General features: G+C 44.8%; 1 protein-coding gene across 1 annotated transcript in view; it reads left to right on the top strand.

Annotated features, from left to right (window-relative positions):
• The window catches only part of ATP8B2 (ATPase phospholipid transporting 8B2), a 446,999-nt gene that overhangs the window by 182,639 nt on the left and 242,133 nt on the right, over window positions 1-22,227 (top strand). The window contains exons 8-9 of the mRNA XM_078669640.1: window positions 11,305-11,375; window positions 11,835-11,914. Coding sequence (XP_078525766.1) covers window positions 11,305-11,375; window positions 11,835-11,914 — 151 coding nt within the window. The remainder of the gene's footprint in view (window positions 1-11,304; window positions 11,376-11,834; window positions 11,915-22,227) is intronic.

Raw genomic sequence — 22,227 nt, 5'->3', positions numbered from 1 at the left:
GATTTTGCATTAAATCAGCCACTGGGTGTACCGAGGGGACTTCGCTCATTAGATGTTACTAATTTTGCATATTACTGTGTTTCAATGCTAACAAACAGGCTTTCTTGCCTGCTGAAGTGTCACCTGGTTGCATTTCTGCCATTTTTTCACGGCCCATGCACATTATGTTTATTTACTTGCCATATGGCAAGCACGTGATCGGCAACTGCCTGCAGTCAGTAGGGTGCCGAGCTGGTCGTGATGTGTTCGACTCATTTAGAAGTTCTGCATTGTCCTCTGGCATGGCTGCCCACTGTGACCCAGGCTGTGACAAGCGTGTGTTTAAATTCTGGCCACCGTAAGTTTGGGGTTTATTTCTTAAAACCGCCGGGGCTGGAGTAAGTTTAACAGGTTTCTGACAGGCGTTGCTATGTTGTATGGGAGATTATTGCACTGGCCTTAACCTCTGACGATAATCCAAAATAGTGCTCAGCCTGTTACCGCGCGAGTCAGCTAACTGACACTGTGTGACAGGCAGCTAAGATACCTGGATCCCTGTGTAACTTGTCTTGTTCATGTTGGAGCCTCACTCATCCTTTCTTTTGGGCCTGGGTTTCCACGTCATGTGGACAGACAAAGGCCCTGGAGTCTTGATGCCTTCCTGATTGATTGCTGGCAGGCAAGGGACCAAAGGTGGGAAATTATTTCTGGTGCTTTGCTGCAGTTTTAAGATCTTTTGGAGTTTCTTGTTGCTCAAATGGGTGTAATTTCTGATATTTCTATGTTTCCCTTGTCTTCATTGTTTGATTTTGTTCTCGAGAAAGTGTCACTCATAGTTGTTCAAATGTCACTCAAAATTACACTGAAACTATGAAAATGTCACACATGGCAATCTGAAACCTTGGCAGCTATGAGCATCTAGAATTCAGTATACACACATTCTTGTTGTACATAGCCTCCTTACATCCTCATTGGCACATGAAATCACAGTAGATGTTGGAACACCCAGGATAACGTGCTGCGTCACTAAACACTCATTAGGTGCCAAAGGCAAGATCTATTGGCTATAACAATGCTTGTTTTGTAGGCACTGGGAGAGTATGTGAATTGCCCAGAATAACAGAATGTTGAGGCGACATGTCACATACTCTCCCAATAAATGTTAATGACAAATAAACCTCTGTATGAATTAATGCCTGCATCTCTAAATTACACAAAATGTTTTATTAATGTTTACAAACTCGCTAAAAGATTTAGACTGGGTTCAGTCTCTGGGTGCCTAAACCTCGTTCTGCCCTCAGTGTCCCAGTCAATCACGTTGACTTTCCCTGCAAAGGTGCCGTCTTTTCAGCAGGGCCCATCCCCCAGTCTGGGAGAGTTTCCTGTTTCAGGTGACTCCAGCGCGCTCGCCTCTTGAGGGGCTAATGTCCCCTTTGTTATGCGCGAAGGTGCATTTGCATACCTGCGCCTGGCCATCCTGAAACCTTACAGGTTTTTTTCTTTAGGCAGCCAGTATTATCATTCCAAGGGGCAGAGGAAAGGCTATTCAAATCGGGTAAACTGATTTCTCTTTGAGCAGACTTGCAAAGTTGTTTTGCTTAAATCCTTGCGCATAAAGTTCACAGGCATGTTTTTCAAACCTTTCATTTCACGGACTCTGCTTTAAAAAAAATCACGTTTCAAGTAAGCACGGCATGTTCAGTAAAGTCCAAAACATTATGCAAGGCAAATATCCAACAAATCGTACATTACTGCTCCTGATTTCTCCCTTGTAGGAGTCGGGGCCGCTTCAAAACCCCTAATAATACCACTGCAATTTAAACTGAGCACTAGTACAAGTTGTGGAGGGTAGCTATGCGCTTAATAAAAACGAAACACCATTTATTACTGGTGTGTACATAGACAATTGTTTTCTGTGCCCCACACGAACTGTTTCAAGGTGAAAGTTAAAAAGGGCATTTTTAGGAAAGTATTACTCCATTCAAGATAAAAATGGAAGTTAAAAGAATCCATTAATTGTATGTGCAAATGATAAATAACAAGTTCTGTCCTTTTCTTACAAACACACTTCCTTCATACCAATGTAAAATCTAATCTGATTTAAACGGAAAACGGAAACAGGGCACACGTATCTCATCCCAAGAATTTTTACTGGCAGAATTTTCATCAGGAAAGAATGGGGGAAACATACATTTTGCACATTACCTCATCCCTCAGTTCTAAGTGCAAAACTGAGAACAGTGAGCACATTACTCATCAGTAATTAACGTACCCCTCGCGTGGTTTATTTATAACTTTTTTTATGCAGCTTGCCTCTTATTGAAGTGGCATATTTGTGCACTTTGCAAACGAGAAAGCAACAGTATTTGCTCTTAGATTAGCCCTCACATTAAAATAAGAGCAATAGGTTTAACCATTGGTTAAATTGATATGATTTCAAAATGAGTGATCCCTAAATGATATGTGTTTCGGATTGTCCAAACTGTGAACGGTGTATATATGTAAATTGCAGGTATGAGGGGACAACGGGCACAAAGGATGCAATAGTGGCCTGCCTGACATCCAGCACCGCAGCTCCATGGTGTCTGCTGTGTCTTACCATGCACCACCAAGTATCCATGTGGCAATGTAGAGTGCAAACCTAGAGCAATTGAGATTTCAGCAAGGGTGGGAGCCCTACCTAATAATCTTGGATCAGTTACACTGAATCAGGAAGTTTGTGGATGGTGCATCCCATCATGTGTAGAAGAGGGTTCTCTGAAGAGATGTCAGGAGTGTGTGCTCCACAGAAGGCCACCAGTAACAACACCCTTAAATACCCAGTGATTACTGTGTTTTTTCAGTCAAAGCAGGCAATAGGAACTGTACTCTTAGGTGATTTTCCATTGTTGATGCCTTCAACACTAATGGATGCAGTTAGACACCAGGCTAGAAAATGCAGAGCTGTGTGCCTTGAGCGCTCCTGAAATTTCAAGAGAGGCTTGAAATGCAGAAAAAAGAATGGTTTGAAATGATGTAAGTCAGAGGATGTGAAAGAGACACAGCACAGTTAGCCATGTACATACAGTCTAGTGAAACCTAGACTATTGCGGAGAATGGATAATACCACTTGAAAATTAAAGAAGCCCCACTCTGGGATGAAAAGCCTGAGGGTGGGATGCTATCTACAGGACGGCTTTAGAGCGGTGCAGCTGGTGAAGCCGCACCTGGCGCTGAGCTCAGTGGTGGGCTGTGTTTAGAAGTAACGTATGAGCTTAAAAGCACCTGCTGCAGAGTTCTTTGTGTGTATATCAGTTGTCAGGCAACAATAAAAATGTCAAGATAACTCTGGTGATTAATCTTCCTGCTGGAGAGAGTTCAGAGTTTTTTCTAGTGGTAGTTTTGATTCATCTGAAAGTAGAGCAGAGGGTTAATATTGGAGGTGGGCATAACTCGCGTAATTAGTGTAGCGGAATCAAGCGGAATTATCTAAAAATTCTGTGAGATTATGCATAATTACGCAAAAAGAGTAATTCTATGTTAAGTGCTATTTCATAATGCAAAAATACACCCTTGTGTCCAAAAATGAGTATAAGAAATATTTTTATGTTAAGAAATAGTGCTAAATGCAACAGAACACGAATAGCAAAGGAAAGGAGCCAATCATGCTTACGAAATGTGCTCTTGGGGTGGGTTTTTCAAAACATTTACCTCCCCCGTATTTGGCACTATTTTCTTATTGCCAAATGCCCCCCAAACAGCCATAACGGGCGTGAACAGGCATTTAGTGCTAAGCAGTAGCACTAAATGTGCTGTTGCAGATGAATTTTCCCTCCAACTTACTCCCAGCTTCTAGTGCTAAATTCCATTTTGGACGCAAGGATGCATTTTACATTGAGAAATAACACTAAATGCAGCAGAACACGAATAGCAAGCTCAATCAGCCACTTGCACTCACTAGGTGTGTTCTCCTGGTAGGATTGTTTTTCCCCAAATTACTCTTAGTTACGGGAGCAGGTGTAATTGCATTATCGGTATTTCTATGTCAAAGAGTACCTACCAAAAAGGAATTAAAAAAATTACTCTGATTAGCGTGATAAAATTATGCCCAGGCCTAGTTAATATGCCTACTGCAAAGAAAGTGTACCATGCAGACAAAAGGACTGTATTTTATGTGAGTTGCTCAGTGGATAACTGCTCTTGTTGCAGAGATCTTTTTCTTACTTGCAGTTCATAAATTACTATCTTAAATAGCACAGTGACGCCTTACCTTTCATCAGAGCTGCATGCGACTGTATGGTATAGGTTAGAATGTTATGTTTTCCCCCAGACTTTCATTATCCTATTATCGCTAAAAATGGTTTGTTTGGATAGTAGTACATTTGGATTAGAAAATCGTATCCTAATCACTGTGGTGTGTTTTAAATCCTGAGTTTGTGTGTCTCCAGAAAAATTACTCAATGGATGACATGTGATTCCTACACCTGGTAATCCTTAGTGTCTTTTGTAGCATTACCTACATATTAATTTAGAGTTGTATGATTCATTGTCTCTGTATAATGTGTGTGATGTATAATGCTCTGACAATCTACACTAGTATCAGTGGTGCAATAAAACAAATGCATGTGAGAGAGGGGCTATGCAGAGATGAGGGGCACATTTGAAGGGTTGTAGTGAGGTCATCCATGCAGAAGGAGGTCATGGGGGCGCACCAAAAAAGACTGTTGAACCAGGCACCATTAGCCCTGAAGTCGACTCTGGCTAGCTAGTCCGCCAAAGGATGGTCACAGTCTTGGAGTGAATTGACTTTGTCATAGCGAAAAAAGGCAAGGGCTCTGAACACTGGGCCTGAATAGTCCTCTAAGTTCTTTGCAAAACATGATCAGAATCATTTACTTTATATCACAGTGCAGTGCCCCATCATTCCTTAATTGAAGATAAAGATCACATGGCAATAGTGAAGTGTTCCAACTCAAATAGATTTTACAAATGCTCATAAAACCACAATTTTCAGACACAAAACGACTAAATTCAATAGCAGCATCATGTAAATAAGTTTTTTTGTAGAGAAAAGGTTAATTTACATTTAGAATATTTGGATGTATAAAGGATTATGGAGCTTTCCCTTTGAAATATGCATCCTTTCTGCTGCTAGTATTTGTTTCTGGTGAGCAATGTGTGTTTAAATGCAAAGTGTGTTTAGGACTGCAGTACCACCTCCTGCCTACGGGGACAGAGCGAGCAAAAATATAAACACACTTTATGAAACACAGGTCCCCACAAGGCAATTTTTTCAAAAGTTGTAAAAATTGACACAGATGTTCCTGAAGTCATTTTTAATCATTTAGAAGACATTACCTTGTGGGGACCTGGGTTCAGGTCCCCACAGTGCAATCAAGTCCCCACAGCGTGAGTGTGTTATCATGGCCAAGTCCCCACAAGGATAGACACACACACACACACACACACACACACACACACACACACACACACACACACACACACACACACACACACACACACACACACACACACACACACACACACACACACACACACACACACACACACACACACACACACACACACACACACACACACACACACACACACACACACACACACACACACACACACACACACACACACACACACACACACACACACACACACACACACACACACACACACACACACACACACACACACACACACACACACACACACACACACACACACACACACACACACACACACACACACACACACACACACACACACACACACACACACACACACACACACACACACACACACACACACACACACACACACACACACACACACACACACACACACACACACACACACACACACACACACACACACACACACACACACACACACACACACACACACACACACACACACACACACACACACACACACACACACACACACACACACACACACACACACACACACACACACACACACACACACACACACACACACACACACACACACACACACACACACACACACACACACACACACACACACACACACACACACACACACACACACACACACACACACACACACACACACACACACACACACACATCCTTCCATTCTTCCATTCTTCCTTCCATCCATCCATTCATTCATTCATTCATTCATTCATTCATCCATTCATCCATCCATTCATCCATCCATTCATCCATCCATTCATCCATCCATCCATTCATCCATCCATCCATCCATTCATCCATCCATTCATCCATTCTTCCATCCATTCTTCCATCCTAGATAGAAGACCAGCACGCCATACCACGGAATTTCAAGAGTGTTTAATTACAGCCCCTACCCCCACAACAGACGCGTTTCGCCAGAAGGCTTCGTCAGTGTTCACCCGTGTTACAAAACATAACGCCATTTAAAGCCATCTCGTCACGAACATCAATGACGGTTCGTCGTTTCCAAAATTGTTGGCAGCCATCTTGTAATATGCAAATCACACAAAAGGTATAAACATATCATGGCATTGAAATGACGTTCAGTGCAAATTTAAAAACAATGGGTAAGCAATGTATCCAAAGTGCATGCATGTTTCATTGTTTGTCAAACATAAGTGGACTTCGCCAAATGCATTATAAATGTTATATCTCTCTCACATAGTCATTTTCACATTATTAACACATATCGGCATTTCCACTCGGTCAGATTTGCGCCCTGAATGGGCTGGTGTGACCCTTTTCGATTTGTATAGTTCATTTAGCCCTGCGTGGGCACAAATCCATAAGGGGAAGATAAGGATGAGGGAGTTTCATAGAGAGTGTGAGACAGTAAGAACAAGATAGGATATGTGGTGATTATGTGCTATTTTACAAAGCATAGTTGTTATTCCAGGTGTACCCACATTTCCTCACTATTGTTCAAACCCCAGGGAGCTGTGGTCTTGAGCCCGATTATATATTTTGACTCTAAGGTCCGAAGTCTTTTCTCTCTGTCTCCACCCCTCTCGCTGCGTTCCACCTGATCAATACAATTAAAACTAAGCAGGTCCCTGTCGCTTTTATGGAACTCAGCGAAGTGCCTCGCTACAGGGTATGCTTTGTCCCTGTTTGTTATTGCCCGTAGATGCTCAAGGATTCGCATTTTGGTAGGCTTGATGGTACTGCCTATATAGCGTTTTCCACAGGGGCAAGTGAGGCAATATATGGTGTGGTCAGAGTTGCAATTAAGCAGTTTCTTAATGCATCTTTCGGGCTCATTCTCATCAGTTTTACCTGGGTAGGTTTTTGTTGTCTTACTGTTCTTGCAGGCCTTACAGGCTCGGCATGGAAAGAATCCTTTTGATTTTGAAATTTGGACAGGCTTCTTTTTATGTGGCACAAAGTGACTATGGACAAGGTGGTCCCCCAGAGATTGACTCCGTTTGTATGTAAAAATGGGTCTTTCTGGAAGGACTTTGCTTATTACCTGATCTGTTTTAAGGATGTGCCAGTTTTTTTGAAAAATGTGCACTATCCTGCCTGACTTGGAATTAAATGTGGTGATCATTCTGGGATTGTCCTCCTTATTCAACACCTGTTTGGGCATCAAAAGCTGATCTCTTTGTATTTTCTTGGCTTTCTCTTCCGCATTTCTTAATACATTCCGAGAATATCCTCTGATCTTAAACCTTGTTATGGCTTCCTCCTTCGCCCGACTGTACTCCTCCTCATCTGAGCAGTTTCTTTTCAGGCGGAGGAGTTCGCCATATGGTATGCTGCCTACGAGACATTTGGGATGTTGACTCGCTGCGTGTAGGACAGCGTTCCCGGCCGTTGGTTTTCTGTACAGCCTGGTCTGTATTTTTCCATTATCTACATAGACCTCCAAATCAAGGTAATATACTCTAGTGTCACTTATTTCACAGGTGAATTTGAGGTTCCATATGTTGTTATTAAGGGCGGCAATGTAGTCCTCAGCCGAGGATCTGCTGCGGCGCCACACCAAAAACAGATCATCTATGTATCTTGTCCATAGAAGAATGTTGTCTGTCCATTGGTCGTTGACCTCCCCCCAGGCCTCGTGCTTCTCCCACCAGCCAACGAAAAGATTCGCATAACTGGGAGAGAAGCACGAGCCCATGGAAGTCCCTCTAACCTGTCTATACAATTGTCCTGCAAACAAAAAGATGTTGTTGTTAAGGCAGAAAGTTATTAATTGTATTAACATTTCGTTATGTTCCCGATATTGCTCATGTTTCTGATTCAAGAACCATTTTACGGCAACAATACCATTCTCATGGGCAATGCAGGTGTAGAGGTTGACAACGTCAAGAGTTATTAGTAGGAAGCCGGGTTCCCAAGCAATGTTATTTATCAATCGAAGAAAGTCCTGTGTGTCCCTCACATAAGAGGGGAGTTCTTTGACAATTGGTGCGATATAACCGTCGATGAATCTAGAGGCATTCTCCAGTAGACTGCCTATCGCCGAGACAATCGGCCTTCCTGGAGGTCGTTTTAAATCCTTATGGACTTTTGGCAAATGGTAGAATGTTGGGAGGATGAGTCACATTGTAAATACAACAGTTCTTCCATACTCAGCATCCCTCTCTCTCTCCACACTGCCAATAGTTTGTTAAAGTCCAAGATACTTTTGTTGTATTCATTCCTGCTGATTGTTACATAGCAGTCTTTGTCCCACAGTTGTCTCAGGGCCTCCTCCTGATAATTTTCTTTGGAAAAAATTACAATATTTCCTCCTTTGTCGGAGGGTTTGATTTCGATAGTTTCATCATTCCTCAAAGATATTATCGCTTCCCATTCTCTTCTAGTTATATTGGATTTTTTCATATCTAGTTTTTCTTTAGCCAGTTTTTCAAGGTCCAACAGTATCGCCTCATTAAAAACATCAATCGCATCATATTGTGTTTTGGGCAATTTCTTTGATTTCTTTTTCATGTTGCTAGGGTCCCTTATTTGTATGCTCGCATTGACTCGAGTTTGTGCAGCAGTGTCTTGGCTGTTCATCATTGGGGTGGTGTTATTGAGTGTATCTACGAGTTGGGTAAGTGTAACACCCTCTTCATCTCCATTTTGTATTTGGTCACTCCCAGTGGTTGAATCTGTGGGATGTAAGGTGAAGATCTTTTGGAATTTAAGTTTCCTAATAAACCTAAATAGGTCGATTTTAGTCTCTACCAAATTGAAATCATTTGTGGGGCAAAAACTCAAGCCTTTCTTGAGTATCTTTTCCTCATCTCTCGATAGTTCTCTTGAGGAGAGGTTTATGATAGTTTTCTCTTCTACCATTTTGTGCGTCTGGAGGCACTCCTGGTAACTCTCGGCGAGGCGGTAGCCACATTTCCCCCTCTTGCCCCTCCTTGTTTTCCTCTTTGGTTTGGAGGGTGGTTGTGTTGTTGTGGCCTCTGTCTGGTTTCCTTTATTACTTGAAACTCGTCGAAAAAAACATTTTCGTCTGATTTTTCACCCGTTCTGTTACTTCTCCCTTGAGCCCCTGTCCGTTCCTCATCCGAAAGTTCAGACTCTGAGGTTTCTGCCATGTTTGTTGCAGGGGAGAAACCTCAGAAAAAAAAAAAAAATAAAAAAAAAAAATATATATATATATAATTACTTGCAGCTACTTGCACGCAAGGAGGCACCCGTTCGTCGTTTTTAGTGGTTCAAATGAGGCTTTGTGGATCAATATATATGTATGTATATTTGTTTAGACTGCATATGCTTATATGTGTCTTTCTACACCTTTTCATATATAGATGTGTGTTCTCTCTCTCTCTCTCTCTCTCTCTCTCTCTCTCTCTCTCTCTCTCTCTCTCTCTCTCTCTCTCTCTCTCTCTCTCTCTCTCTCTCTCTCTCTCTCTCTCTCTCTCTCTCTCTCTCTCTCTCTCTCTCTCTCTCTCTCTCTCTCTCTCTCTCTCTCTCTCTCTCTCTCTCTCTCTCTCTCTCTTCTTTTCTTACAATGTGTCTTTTTCCCCTCTACCACTATTGTTATGGGTGAATCCAGAGATGCTGCCTCTATCTATGGTAGTTTTTTTCATCAAGACAACTGTTTTACTTTGTTGTCCTTGCTGACTTCTTGTTCCATGCTCTCCTGTGTGCATGTGTTTTTGTTTTCCCTTCTTTCTGCTTCTGCAAAACAATTTGGCTAAGATAATGCTTTCCTGTGGGGAGGAGCTATGGCTCAGTAGAGTCGCCTTCTGTCCTGAGTTTCCTTACTCGCGGCCGACCCTGTTTCAGGTTCTGCCTCAATGTTGTATGCTGTCTTCTGACACAATTCTATTCCTCTGCCAAAAGTAAAGCTACATGCTTTTTCTTCTTCATCCTTTACCTGTGGTTTCTACTTCGGTTATTGGGCTGCATAGCAATTCCTTCTATCCTTCCTGACGTATATCAGCCGGTCTCTTTGGAGAAAAATCCCTGAATAGCACTAGCCGGTGTCTAACTGGAGCATAAGAAGACCAATCAGTTCGCAGGCCCTCCTCTGGGAATGTTTTTGCTTTGGTATCTAATTCAAAGGTAAGGAATCTGCGGCTAGATGTCTCTATCAGATGAACAGGTTACCCACCTTCAGTAACTCCTTATCAGGTAGAGACAGGATCTAGTCACAGCTTCCTTACCGATCCTCCCTGCTCTGCGAACTGATTTATTCTTATTTTTCATATCCCGCTTGCTATTGGGATATTCCTCCACCTTGATATTGGGATACTCCTTCTTGCAGGTAGAGTGAGAGAGATCTCATAATTGGTACACAGTTTCCATGTCCAGTTTCTGTAAGTGGATCTGCGTTTTTGGGGCGGAATGTAGTCACCTTAGAAACTGAAATCAGTGTGTCGGGAAGGGATATATATGGACTCCGTCGACATCACATCCGGTGTTCATCACTACGGAGTCGTACAATGCCCTCTACCGACGTGCAGAGGTAATGCTAAAAAAAAAGAATCCGGATTCAGTCTGGCGCTTGGGGAGAATTCAAAGGTAAGGAATCTGTAGCTAGATCTTGCCTCGACCAGATAAGGCGTTACAGAAGGTAAGTTACTTGTTCTGTAGGGTGCTCATGTATTGCCATTATGGCCTGAATTATATTAAATGTCCAAAGCGGATTTTTAATGTGCTCGATTTGTGTTCTGATGATTTTTTGTATGGATTGTGTATACTGTTGATTGTTTTAGCAAGTTGTTTAATAGGTTGATTTACTGATTGGCTGAAAGGCTGTGGTCTGGTTATGTTTATTCATGATGCGTCTTTATCTGGGTTTTCAAAAAGTTTTACATTATTTTACACAGACTTTGGGGACTACTGCTATTGGATAGATTTGCTCTTTTTCTTTTTACAGGCAGATCTGCTGCTGCTTTCCAGCAGTGAACCTCATGGACTTTGTTACATTGAAACAGCAGAGCTGGATGGGTATGTTAGAATAATGTTTTTCTCTTTGACACAGGACTCCCTCCTTGACATGACTTTAAACCATGAATCCCAAAACTCCGTACATGATCTTTTTACACTGTTCATGTTCTTTCTTGTCTCTTGCCTTTATCCTATTTCTTAGCCATAACTTCACTCTTTTCCATTTTTTTCTCACCTGTCCTTTTTGTTCACTTCATCTCATCTATTGTGACTTTTGTAACACAAATAATATTATTCTAATGAAAGTGACTAGGGAGATGTTCTGTTAAATCATCCTGTAAATTCCTGTATAACTAACTACAGCCTTATGTCTCTGAAGATAAAGCCCAGGTCAAAGTTCAGGCTTCCTCTGCCTCAGGCATAGGAGTGTTTGGAGGGACGCATTTGTTCAGATTGGAGTTTGGCTAGCCAGTGTCTTTGTGACGATGGACTTCACAGTTTCAGATTTTTTCTTTTCAGGGAAACTAACATGAAAGTGCGCCAAGCTATACCTGTGACTTCGGTGCTGGGTGACACCAGCAAGCTGGCCAAGTTTGATGGTGAGTGAGTTGGGAACAGGTAAACTGGATGCTGGAATGGATGCTTGGGGCCTACAGTTCAACCTTACTTAATACCCTTTTGAAAATGTGTATATTTTCGATATTGGGTAGTACATACACCCATGGAAGATATGGTCTTAGCATGCATCTTAATCATGAATTGTCTTTGTGCCATTGTCTGGTCCGCCTCCTATAGCGTACTTCACTAGAAATTTGGTAGGAGTGGGTGAAAGAAATGTGATGAGTGCACTTTTAATTAATCCCGAATTTAGTCAATGAACACTTTGATCCTAACAGTTGCTCAGTTTACTCTACTTCTAGTTCAACCTTTACTTATTGCCAAGCCAATTGTGAGCCGAATTCTATATCATGGCGGCCCATAGTGGCTCTTGAATATTTTTTTCGTGGCTGTTCCCAAAAGACTGATTTAACACTTGCCCAATACGTGTGATCATGTGTCACAATTTTTGATTGGATTTTAAAGATAGGCAATTCAATAGGTTACAAAACTATATAGTAAATATAAATCGGTATGTGACAAATAATATACACCTGTAATATATTAAGCAAGAGGAAAAAAGGAGGGCATGGGAAAAAGGAGAAGGGAAAAAGCTATATATAGGGAGGGATAGAAAAGAGAATTAGAATTTCAGGAATCGCAAAGAAAGGGGGTTCACACCTGCTGGAATATTTGTTCTTGGTCTTGTATCCTATAAATGACCTGTTCATAGGATGCTGTCTGTATCATCCCAACCATCCAGTCCTCTTTGGAGGGAGGGCTAGGTGATTGCCACAGCCTTAAAACACATAGTTTAGCAGAAGTAAGTGCAGTGTGTAAGAGTCGACTTTGAGGTCGTGAAATAGTAGGAAAACTTCTAAAGTCATGTAGCAAAATAGGTGTGATCATAATGAAGAAAGGATAAAAAGAGAATTTCCAGATTGCTGGCATGCTACCTATGATCTTCATTACTCCTGGTTCAACTCTTCATTGGACTTGTATCCCTTGTAGCACCCCTCTGAGGTGTAGCTAAGCCTTCCAGGACAGTACTACATGGGAAATAAGACACTGGCTTCAAGGTAGGGTACAGTGGTCTTAAGGATAGTTTAGTGAGTTACAGTCTTGCTTCTGAGCTATGCAATGCTCTGCTGGTCATGAGTGTAAATCCAAGAAATATCAACTTTCCTGAGGTCGGTAAGTTGAGTCCCATTAAATAAATTGGGTAACATTAATACCTGTTATTTTTGCACTTAAAAATGTCAGAATCGTGGTATATAGTGGAATATAAAAATAGTTCTCAATATTATTCATGCAGCATGCTTGTGGAAAGGGTGGGAGTGAGTTTGAATGTTCAGGTAGCATTTAATTTTTTTCTTTAATCGGATTGTGCTGAAAAGAGTTTACCAGTCTCAAGGGGTGGACACCTTTCACTATTAAAGTACAGAGGTGACAAAGACCTTGTACCAGAGTAATGAAAATCATCTCCAACTGCCACAGAATGTGATTAAATAATTAATTTTTAGGTCTCGCCTGAGACAGCACATGCTGTCTCTTCGAAACATTTAGTAAGTGGCTTTTAAAAGTGCCACCAGAGGCTTTTGGTGGCCTAAAGCTTGCGTGCACGTGAGCGTGCACGCGCGCAGCCGCCATCTGCCTTTCTGTCATGGCTCATTAAGCCTTCCAGCGCATGAATCATGCTCCTCCACCCCCTTGCTTTCTGCTCTGACTACCCCCCTCCCTTCTTCCCCCTCTCTTCTCCCCCTCCCTCCTCGTTAGCTTGTTATTCTTAACTTCGGAAGCATCTGATGTGAATTCTTCAAGGATCAATTCACTTCCGACTAAGCCAATACCGCCTCAGACAGTAGACATTTTCTGGTGCTTGTTCCTGTTTTCATTGGTTCCATGGACCCAGCTCATGTTACTGTTTGCTTACGTTGCACGCTTTATGGCCATCTTATCTTTTAGTATTGTATGCTCCAGCCAGACTTCGGTGTCAGAGCATGCTTTAACCCTCTACACCCCAGCACAAAGCCATCCAGAACGAGCAACAAATGACGCCAACACACAGTCCCTTGTGGGAACATAGACTGTTGAAGTAAAACTGCAACTTGAGTTTCACCTACTACCTCTCGTTTTTAAAGTGGAATTGCCAGATGATGTCCAGATATTTAAGAAGCCCTCAAAGCTTTCGTAATTGTAGGCTTTGTTTGTAAATTCTGGGCAGGATGGGTTTGAGCGGCGTCCTCTGGCATATGAATGTGTAACCAGCTCTTATCCAGTATTGGGGTATCTTGCATAGATTCACATGCCTGAATCATTCCCCATCGCCGAAGCGAGAGTCCCACGGTAAAAATACATATAAAAGCAGTGCCTTAGAATAAGATTGTAGTAGGCTGACAAGGCAGTAGGCCCAAAAGGCCCAAAGCTTAGTAGCCTATCTACCTCATTATATGAAAAGAGCTGAAAATAGCTCCAACCAATCAGATGCCAGCACCCTCTAGAACCTTCCCAGCAGAGGCAGTTCTCCTCAGATTTTCACCACACGTCGTGTGGAAGGGAGTCTCCTTGAGTGCCTACTCAGTATTTCTTCTTTGTTCTTTCAGGATGTCGGAAAAGAAAGCTCTCTTCAAGGCTTGCAGGACCTGTGAGAAAAAAAGGATCCATGTAGATGATCAGCATAAAGACTGCATCTACTGCCTACATCCTAATCACATTGTAAAGGATTGTAGATTTGTCGAACCTTCCCTGCCAAGACCATCAGGGACAGGGAGGCAAGAGTTCTTTTATGGCTCAAATCTTCTTCTACGGATGATGAGGACAGGGTCTCTACTTCCAGCAAAAGAGCCAGATCCAGAGACATCTCTTCTCCTGAGGGGAGAACACATCATAAATCCTCTCATAGCGCTTCAGAGCACACAAGGAGGTCGTCTTCCCCTCTTTCTGGATCACCTTTACCTCCGCCTTCAGAGTCTACCAAAACTTCAGCAACTAAAACAGTGAGTAAAGCCCAGGCCAAGACTCTCTCACTGGTGTCTTCTCACACAGTCTATGTGACTTCTTCTACTTAAAGTTCTTCATCTACGGTCTCTACAAGAGCTATAACCTCTCCTATTGTGTCATCTAAAGTTTCGGCCTCTAAGAAAACTTCTGGGGTTAAAGAATCTACTTCTGTCACTTCTTCTTCAAAATCGTCGTCGACGCCCTCGTCGGCGTCAATCCCGTCGACAACAGTACCATCATTGAAGTCATCGTTAAAGCCATCGTCGACGAGGAGCCCATCGACGTCAAAGATCTCGTCGACAAAGAGCCCGTCGACGGCAGGTCCATCGAAGAAAAGCCCGTCGACAGGGCAGCTGGTAACTCCGTCGACGAGGACCCCGTCGACGAAGAGTCCTTCGAAGGCGACCTCGTCGGCGTCAATCCCATCGACGACAGTACCATCAATGAAGTCATCGTCGACTTCGAAGTCATCATCGACGAAGAGCCCGTCGACGGCAGGTCCATCGAAGAAGAGCCCGTCGACGGGGCAGCCCCGTCGACAAAGAGTCCATCGATGACAGCCTCATCGACGACGGCCTCGTCAACGAAGAGCCCATCGACGGCAGCACCGTTGACGACGATTCCGTCGACGACGAGTCCATCTATGACACAGTCGGCTGTTGCACCTTTGGTCAAGACGCCCATGTCGACGAAGAGCCCGTTTATGACCAAAAGTCCACCTTTGAAATCTTGGACTGTGTTACCTCAAGGGTCTCAAGCATCACCTGTTACATACACCCATTTTCAATTGAAAACGTACCATAGACAGGAATATACCAATATTTCTCCTTTGCTACCTTCACATATCTTGGAGACATATGTAGAGGAAGAAGATTCTGATGTAGATGACGATGAGGAGGAAGGCCCTTTTGGGATTGCACGCCATCCGTCAGAGTTACAGATAAAATGTCAGGAAGAGGACGACTTCCATGAGCATTTTTACCAAGAAGACTTGTCTACGCCTTCTCATAGACAGTCACATAGGGATCCACGTTCGGAGGACACAGGTCATCTTCCTCCTTCATTAATTCAGGATTTACAAGCCATGTTGGCTGACTATCGGCAAAGGTTTCCACCTACAACCTCTACTCCGACTGCACCTACTGTACCGGCGGTTACACCTACGCCACCACCACCGACACAAGAACCTGCCTCACCAAGACACCTTGTAGAGCCAATACCACAAGGAAATCAGGATACTTCATCATCAGATGAAGATGAAAGAGAAGAAGGCGAATTGCCTAATGATGATGTGCCTGGAGATCCTTGGGATGAATATGTAATCCCCATGCCTTTGCCTCCTATAACGCAACCATCTGACTCACCACCTGAGGATATTGGCGGCTTTCATAATATCATGCAGAGGGCTGCTACGCGGTTTGAACTTCCGGTCACTATTGAGCAGTCTGATTGTTTTCTTCACGACTTTAAAGAAGGGTATAGGAAAATTACCAGGGCTATACCAATAATAGATTTTATCTGGAAGGAAGGCCTTAAGATTATGAAGACGGCTGCCTCTATTCCTGCAGTCCTTCCTCGAATCGAAAATAAATATTGGGCTCCACCAGATACTCCATCTTGTCTGCTGGGTCACCCGCGTCCTGATTCTGTAATTTCGCAGACCGCACAACAGAGGTAAAAAAAAAACGTCTACCCCAATCTCAACTCCACCAGATAAAGAGGGCAAACGATTGGACCTGATAGGAAAAAAGTTCTCCACCAATGCTGCATCATCCATCAAGGTAGCTAATTCTCTGGCAATTTTGGCACGTTATGACCGCCAGATGTGGTCAGAGTTATCTGAATTCTTGGAGCTTATACCTGAAGATCGCCAGCAAGAAGCCAGTAGGATAGTGCTCGAAGGAGAACGGGCTGCATCAGAAATAATTGACTGTGCCTTGGATATTGCAAACACTAACTTTAGACAACTAGCAAGGATGGCTCCGAGCAACTTCTTTTAGACCTTAGGTGCAGACTAAAATACTTGATATGGCTTACGATAGTGAATCACTCTTTGGTAAGCATATAGATGGCGCTTTATTGACCATCAAGACGGACACGGCTAAGTCGCTAGGTACCCTGCAGTATAAGAGAGGATCTTTCAGAGGATCAAGTGGTCGTGGATTTTCCTCGAGAGGAAATTACCACAATCAGCAAAACAGACAATACCAGTTTCATTACAAACAGCCTTATTACCAGTCTTCATACAGGCAATCATCTTCAAGCAATTTCTCTCGTCAAGGCGGACGCCGGCGATCGAGCAATCAAGGCTGCGACTCAAATAAACGACAATGAGCTTTGCCGGACGCCAGTCGAACCTTCTCCCCTCCCTGTGGGCGCGAAAATCTCAGCCTTTTTCCAACAATGGCAGAACATCACATCAGATCAGTGGGTCCTCGACCTTGTTCAAGGAGGGCACACTCTGGAGTTCTTAAGGAAACCACCTACGACCCCGCCCAAGGGTCCCCCTTCCCCTCGTCTTCACTTACTGTTCAAAGAAGCTTTAAAAATGTTCTGCAAGAATGCGATAGAAAGAGTTCCAGTCTTGCAAAAAGGGAAAGGATTCTACTCTCGATTCTTCCTCATAAGGAAAAAATCAGGGGAGTGGCGCCCGATTCTCGACTTGCGCAGACTCAACAGGTTTCTGAAGAAACAGTTTTCGGATGGTGACGTTAACAGATGTGTTGAACTGCCTCAACGAAGGGGACTTTATGGCTTCTCTGGACTTGGAAGACGCTTACTTCCATATCCCTATACACCCCAAACATCGCAAATACCTATGATTCACGGTGGCTGGCGTCCACTTTCAATTCAAGGTGCTCCCATTCTGGCTGACATTAGCACCAAGAATATTCACAAAATGCCTAGCTCCAGTCTCTGCCACGCTGAGGTCTCAGGGAATACAAGTCTTTCCATACCTCGACGATTGGCTGCTCAAGGGTCCATCAAAACAGGCTATGAGACAAGCTGTAAAAAGTGCCTTCATCTATTCTCAAATCTGGGACTTACTCTCAATGCCAAAAAGTCACAGTTGCAACCCCTCCAAGTTCTCACCTTTCTGGGAGCAACACTAGACACCCAACAATGCAAAGCGTTCTTGTCTCAGGATCGCCAGAACAAATGACAAAACCTGGCAAGGTTAATTTCAAGAAAAAAAGTCAATTTCTGTCCGAACATTTGCTTCTCTTCTGGGGGTGTGCTCTTCAGCGATCAGTTTAGTCCCACTTGCAAGACTCCGGATGGGGCCGCTGCAAGAAGAGCTGCACAAACAATGGCTGCAGGCCAGAGGGTCATTCGACGATTCCATAAAGGTGACCACACGAATGATACAGGCTCTCCACTGGTGGTCAAAAAGAAGCAATCTGTCTCTGGGTCTCACGTTTCTGGCCACTTTCCCAGAGTTTGTCCTGACCACGGACACATCTATGGAGGGGTGGGGAGGACACCTCCAAGACCTTCAAATTCAGGGTCGTTGGGCTCAACAATATCAGCAAAAATACATCAACAGCCTCGAACTGAGAGCCATTTTCCTCTCTCTGCAAGCTTTCCTTCTGAGAATTGCGAACTCCTCAGTGCTGGTGCGTACGGACAATACCACCAGCATGTATTACATCAACAAGCAAGGGGGGGGGCGAGGTCTCTCTCCCTATCGCAGGGAGCTCAAGAGATGTGGGAGTGGGTTATCAAGCATGGCATAACCCTCAGAGCGGAGCATGTCAAAGGAATTCAACATTTTCTAGCCGAAAACCTCAGCAGATCTCTCGCAGGTTGCCAAGAGTGGGAGTTGGAACAAGTACAGGTGAACAGGATCTTCCGAATGTGGGGTACAGCAACTCTAGACCTGTTTGCAACGCAACAGAACAGCAAATGCCTTTATTACGCCAGCAGATTTCCTCAACGGGGATCAAGAGAGATTGCCCTGTCCATGCGATGGTCAGGGATTTATGCATATGCTTTTCCTCCGATACCATTAATCCCGAGGGTTCTGCAAAAGATGAAGAGGGAACATTGGAGTCTTATCCTAATTGCTCCTCGCTGGCCGAGGCAGTATTGGTTCCAAGAGTTGCTTCTGTAGTCGCAACAACGTCCGATTCGTCTCAATCCAACACTCTCCATGCTGACAAGGGAGAGAGGTCAGATTCTGCATCCGGATCCACAATCGCTTCACTTGCACGCATGGCTCCTGACTTCTTAGTATTCAAGTATCTCAGAATTTCTCAGGACTGTAGAGATATTCTATCTAAAGCCCGCGCTCAAAATACTATCAGAACATACCGCTTCAAATGGAAGCGTTGCGAAACAGATAATGTACCTGCACTTCAGGCCCCACCAGAGGATATCCTTCCCTATTTACAATCACTTGCTAAAGCTGGTCTAGTATTCTCATCTATCAAAGTCAATCTTGCAACAATTTCTAAAAGGGCTATTTCGAACTTTTCCTCCAGTTCGACCACCACCTCCAGAATGGGATCTCAATACAGTTTTAGCTCAATTGATGAGGAGACCTTTTGAACCAATTCACAAGGCTGACCTAACATTTTTTTTGTCAACATCTGTTTTATTAAGCTCCCATACAGGGGTACGCACATGAAAAGGTGACACTCACACAGCGTTAAGCCTACAACCCCCAAGGGTCCGGCCGCGACACACAACTTGATGTACAATAGCTGCTTGTGTATGCAGGACCTGTAATTCTTTCAGTCACATAGTCAGCGTCCTGCTTGCAATCCGCTCGGGCAGCCATAGTAAAAGAGCATTACGTGCAACCGACCACGCCCAATCGTCACCACGCTTTAAATGCAGCCCAGAAGGGTGGGCAACAACAAGTGGGGCAAACAAAGACAAACAGACCAAGGCGGTCTAACACATTACCAGAGACTAGAAAAAGGCAGCAGAGAAAGTAGAGACAGAGTCCAGGGATAGCAGAGAGAAAGGTGGGAAGGAGGTAGCCAAGCTCCATGTCGGGCACACAGGCCATCAATCCAGGGCGTTACGGGGGGTAAAGGGAATCACAGCATCGTCCACTAAGCGCAGCGCTCGCAGCCTGGGGGGCATGTTTCTAGCATGTTCGCTTCTGCATAGGTACATCACTAGGGGCCGCCAAACTTTCTCAAAGCGTGTAGTGCGGGACTGTAGTCTCGCTGAAAGCATCTCCATAGTGATGACCTGCCAGAGTCTCCCAAACCATGCGGCAAGGGGGGGAGTCTCCGCCTTTTTCCAGTACAAGGCAATAAGTTGTTTGTCAGCGCCCAGCATTTGTAACGCTATACTCCATTCATTACGGGTCAGGGCTAGCAAATTGGCAGGTTTGATTCCCAGCAACACTGTACTGGCGGCATCAGGCAAGGGGAACCCCAGAACCCCTCTTATGTGGCTCAGTACCTCTTTCCAGAAGATAGCAATCAGAGGGCAGGACCACCATATGTGCAAGAAATCCCCAGGCACATGTTGGCACCTCCAACAACCGGGAGAGGAAGAGGGGAACATTCTGTGTAAGCGCTGTGGTGTGTAATACCATTGTGTCATTACCTTGTACGCGTTTTCTTGCTGCGGTATGCTGTGGTATACTTTGGGGATATCTCCCCAGAGGCGGGCCCATTGCGTCGGCAAAATATCCTCACCCAGCGTCTTATTCCATTTTTGCTGATACTGCTGACAAGGGGGAGTTTGGGGGTGTTGCAGAATGTGATAAATTCGAGAGATCAGGCCCTTTGTGTCGGTGCAAGAGCGAGCAAGATGCTCAAACTGGGTAAAGGTCCTGGTGGCCCCTGGATATATCGCGTCCGACAAGGCCCAATGACGCAATTGGAGAAATTGCAGTTCAGCTTCCGGCGGGAGACGGAATTCCTCCCGACAATGGGCAAAAGTCTTAAGGGTGCCTCCATCGAAGAGATCTGTAAGGACTCGACAGTCACCTTGCGTCCATTTACGAAAGGCAGTAGTGCGGCGAGCCGGAGGGAACCACGGGTTATCCTCGATAGGGGTGTGCGGTGAGGGGAAGGTCGTGAGACCTCTCCGTACCGCTGTCTTGTCCCACACATTCAGAACTGTTTTCGTGGGCACCGCCAAATATGCACTAGGGGACCGCCCCGCCTTATGAGTCCAGGCCAGATTCCAGATGGTGCGGCCCGTGACCGCCCGGTCCATATGGAGCCACCCCTTCTCACTTCTCCTGGTGCCCCACTCAATCACAAAACGCAAGTGGGCGGCCCAGTAATAGTCCACAAAATTAGGGCACGCAAGGCCGCCACGGTCTCGCGGGGCCATAAGAAGTGCCTGAGAGAAGCGGGGTCTCTTACCTCCCCATATAAATTTAGTGCAGTCGATTGCAGGGCTCGGATGTTCGGTAAGGGGATAGGTGTGGGAAGGCACTGGAACAAATAAAGGAGCTTAGGCAGGATAGACATTTTGATGGCATTCAGCCGTCCCAACCACGAGGGAATAAGTGGTTTCCAGCGTCGCAAGTCCTCAAGGATGGACTTACGGCAAGCTGCCCAATTAAGTGCCGACCAATCCTCCAGGGAGGGGGTCAGGGACAGGCCAAGGTATCGAATATGGCGAGCAGTCCAGCAGTAGGGGCACAATTGTTCTAGCGAGGGGACGTCGGCTGGGGGGATCGTAAGGTTAAGTACCCACGATTTATTATGGTTAATTTTCAGGCCGGAGGCGCCCTCAAAGGAGCAGAGCGCTGCATGGAGCGCTGGCAGGGACTGTCAGGGTTCCGTAAGGGTAAGGATGAGATCATCGGCATATAGTGCCACTTTATGGACTTGTCCACCCATCGTAATGCCGTGGATACCCGGGTCACGCCTGATCATATCCGCCAGAGGTTCAACCGCCAGGGCGAACAGTAGGGGCGAGAGGGGGCAGCCCTGTCTAGTTCCTCTCCCGATGTCAATCGGATCTGTCAGCCGTCCAATCACACGGATCCTAGCCTTAGGTGCAGCATAAGGTGCCATGATCCGAGCAACCATCAGTGGGCCGAGTCCCATCTTACAAAGGACCGCTCGGAGAAATGACCAGTCCACGCGGTCAAACGCCTTCTCAGCGTCCAACGAGAGGAGGCACGCCGGGATACGCCAATGGCTCGCCTTCCCCACCAAATGAGCAACTTTCCGCACGTTGTCAGCCCCTTGGCGGCCACAAATGAAGCCCACCTGATCCGGGTGCACGAGGTCAGGCATGTGGGGATCCAATCTCTTGGCCAGCATCTTGGTGTATATTTTAAAGTCAGTATTAAGCAGCGCAATCTGGCGATACGACGAGCAGAGCGCAG

The sequence above is a fragment of the Lissotriton helveticus genome, chromosome 12 (assembly GCF_964261635.1).
Source record: "Lissotriton helveticus chromosome 12, aLisHel1.1, whole genome shotgun sequence".
Lineage (NCBI taxonomy): Eukaryota > Metazoa > Chordata > Amphibia > Caudata > Salamandridae > Lissotriton > Lissotriton helveticus.
The sequence above is the reverse complement of the archived record's forward strand: the minus strand, read 5'-3'. Positions and strand labels throughout refer to the sequence as shown.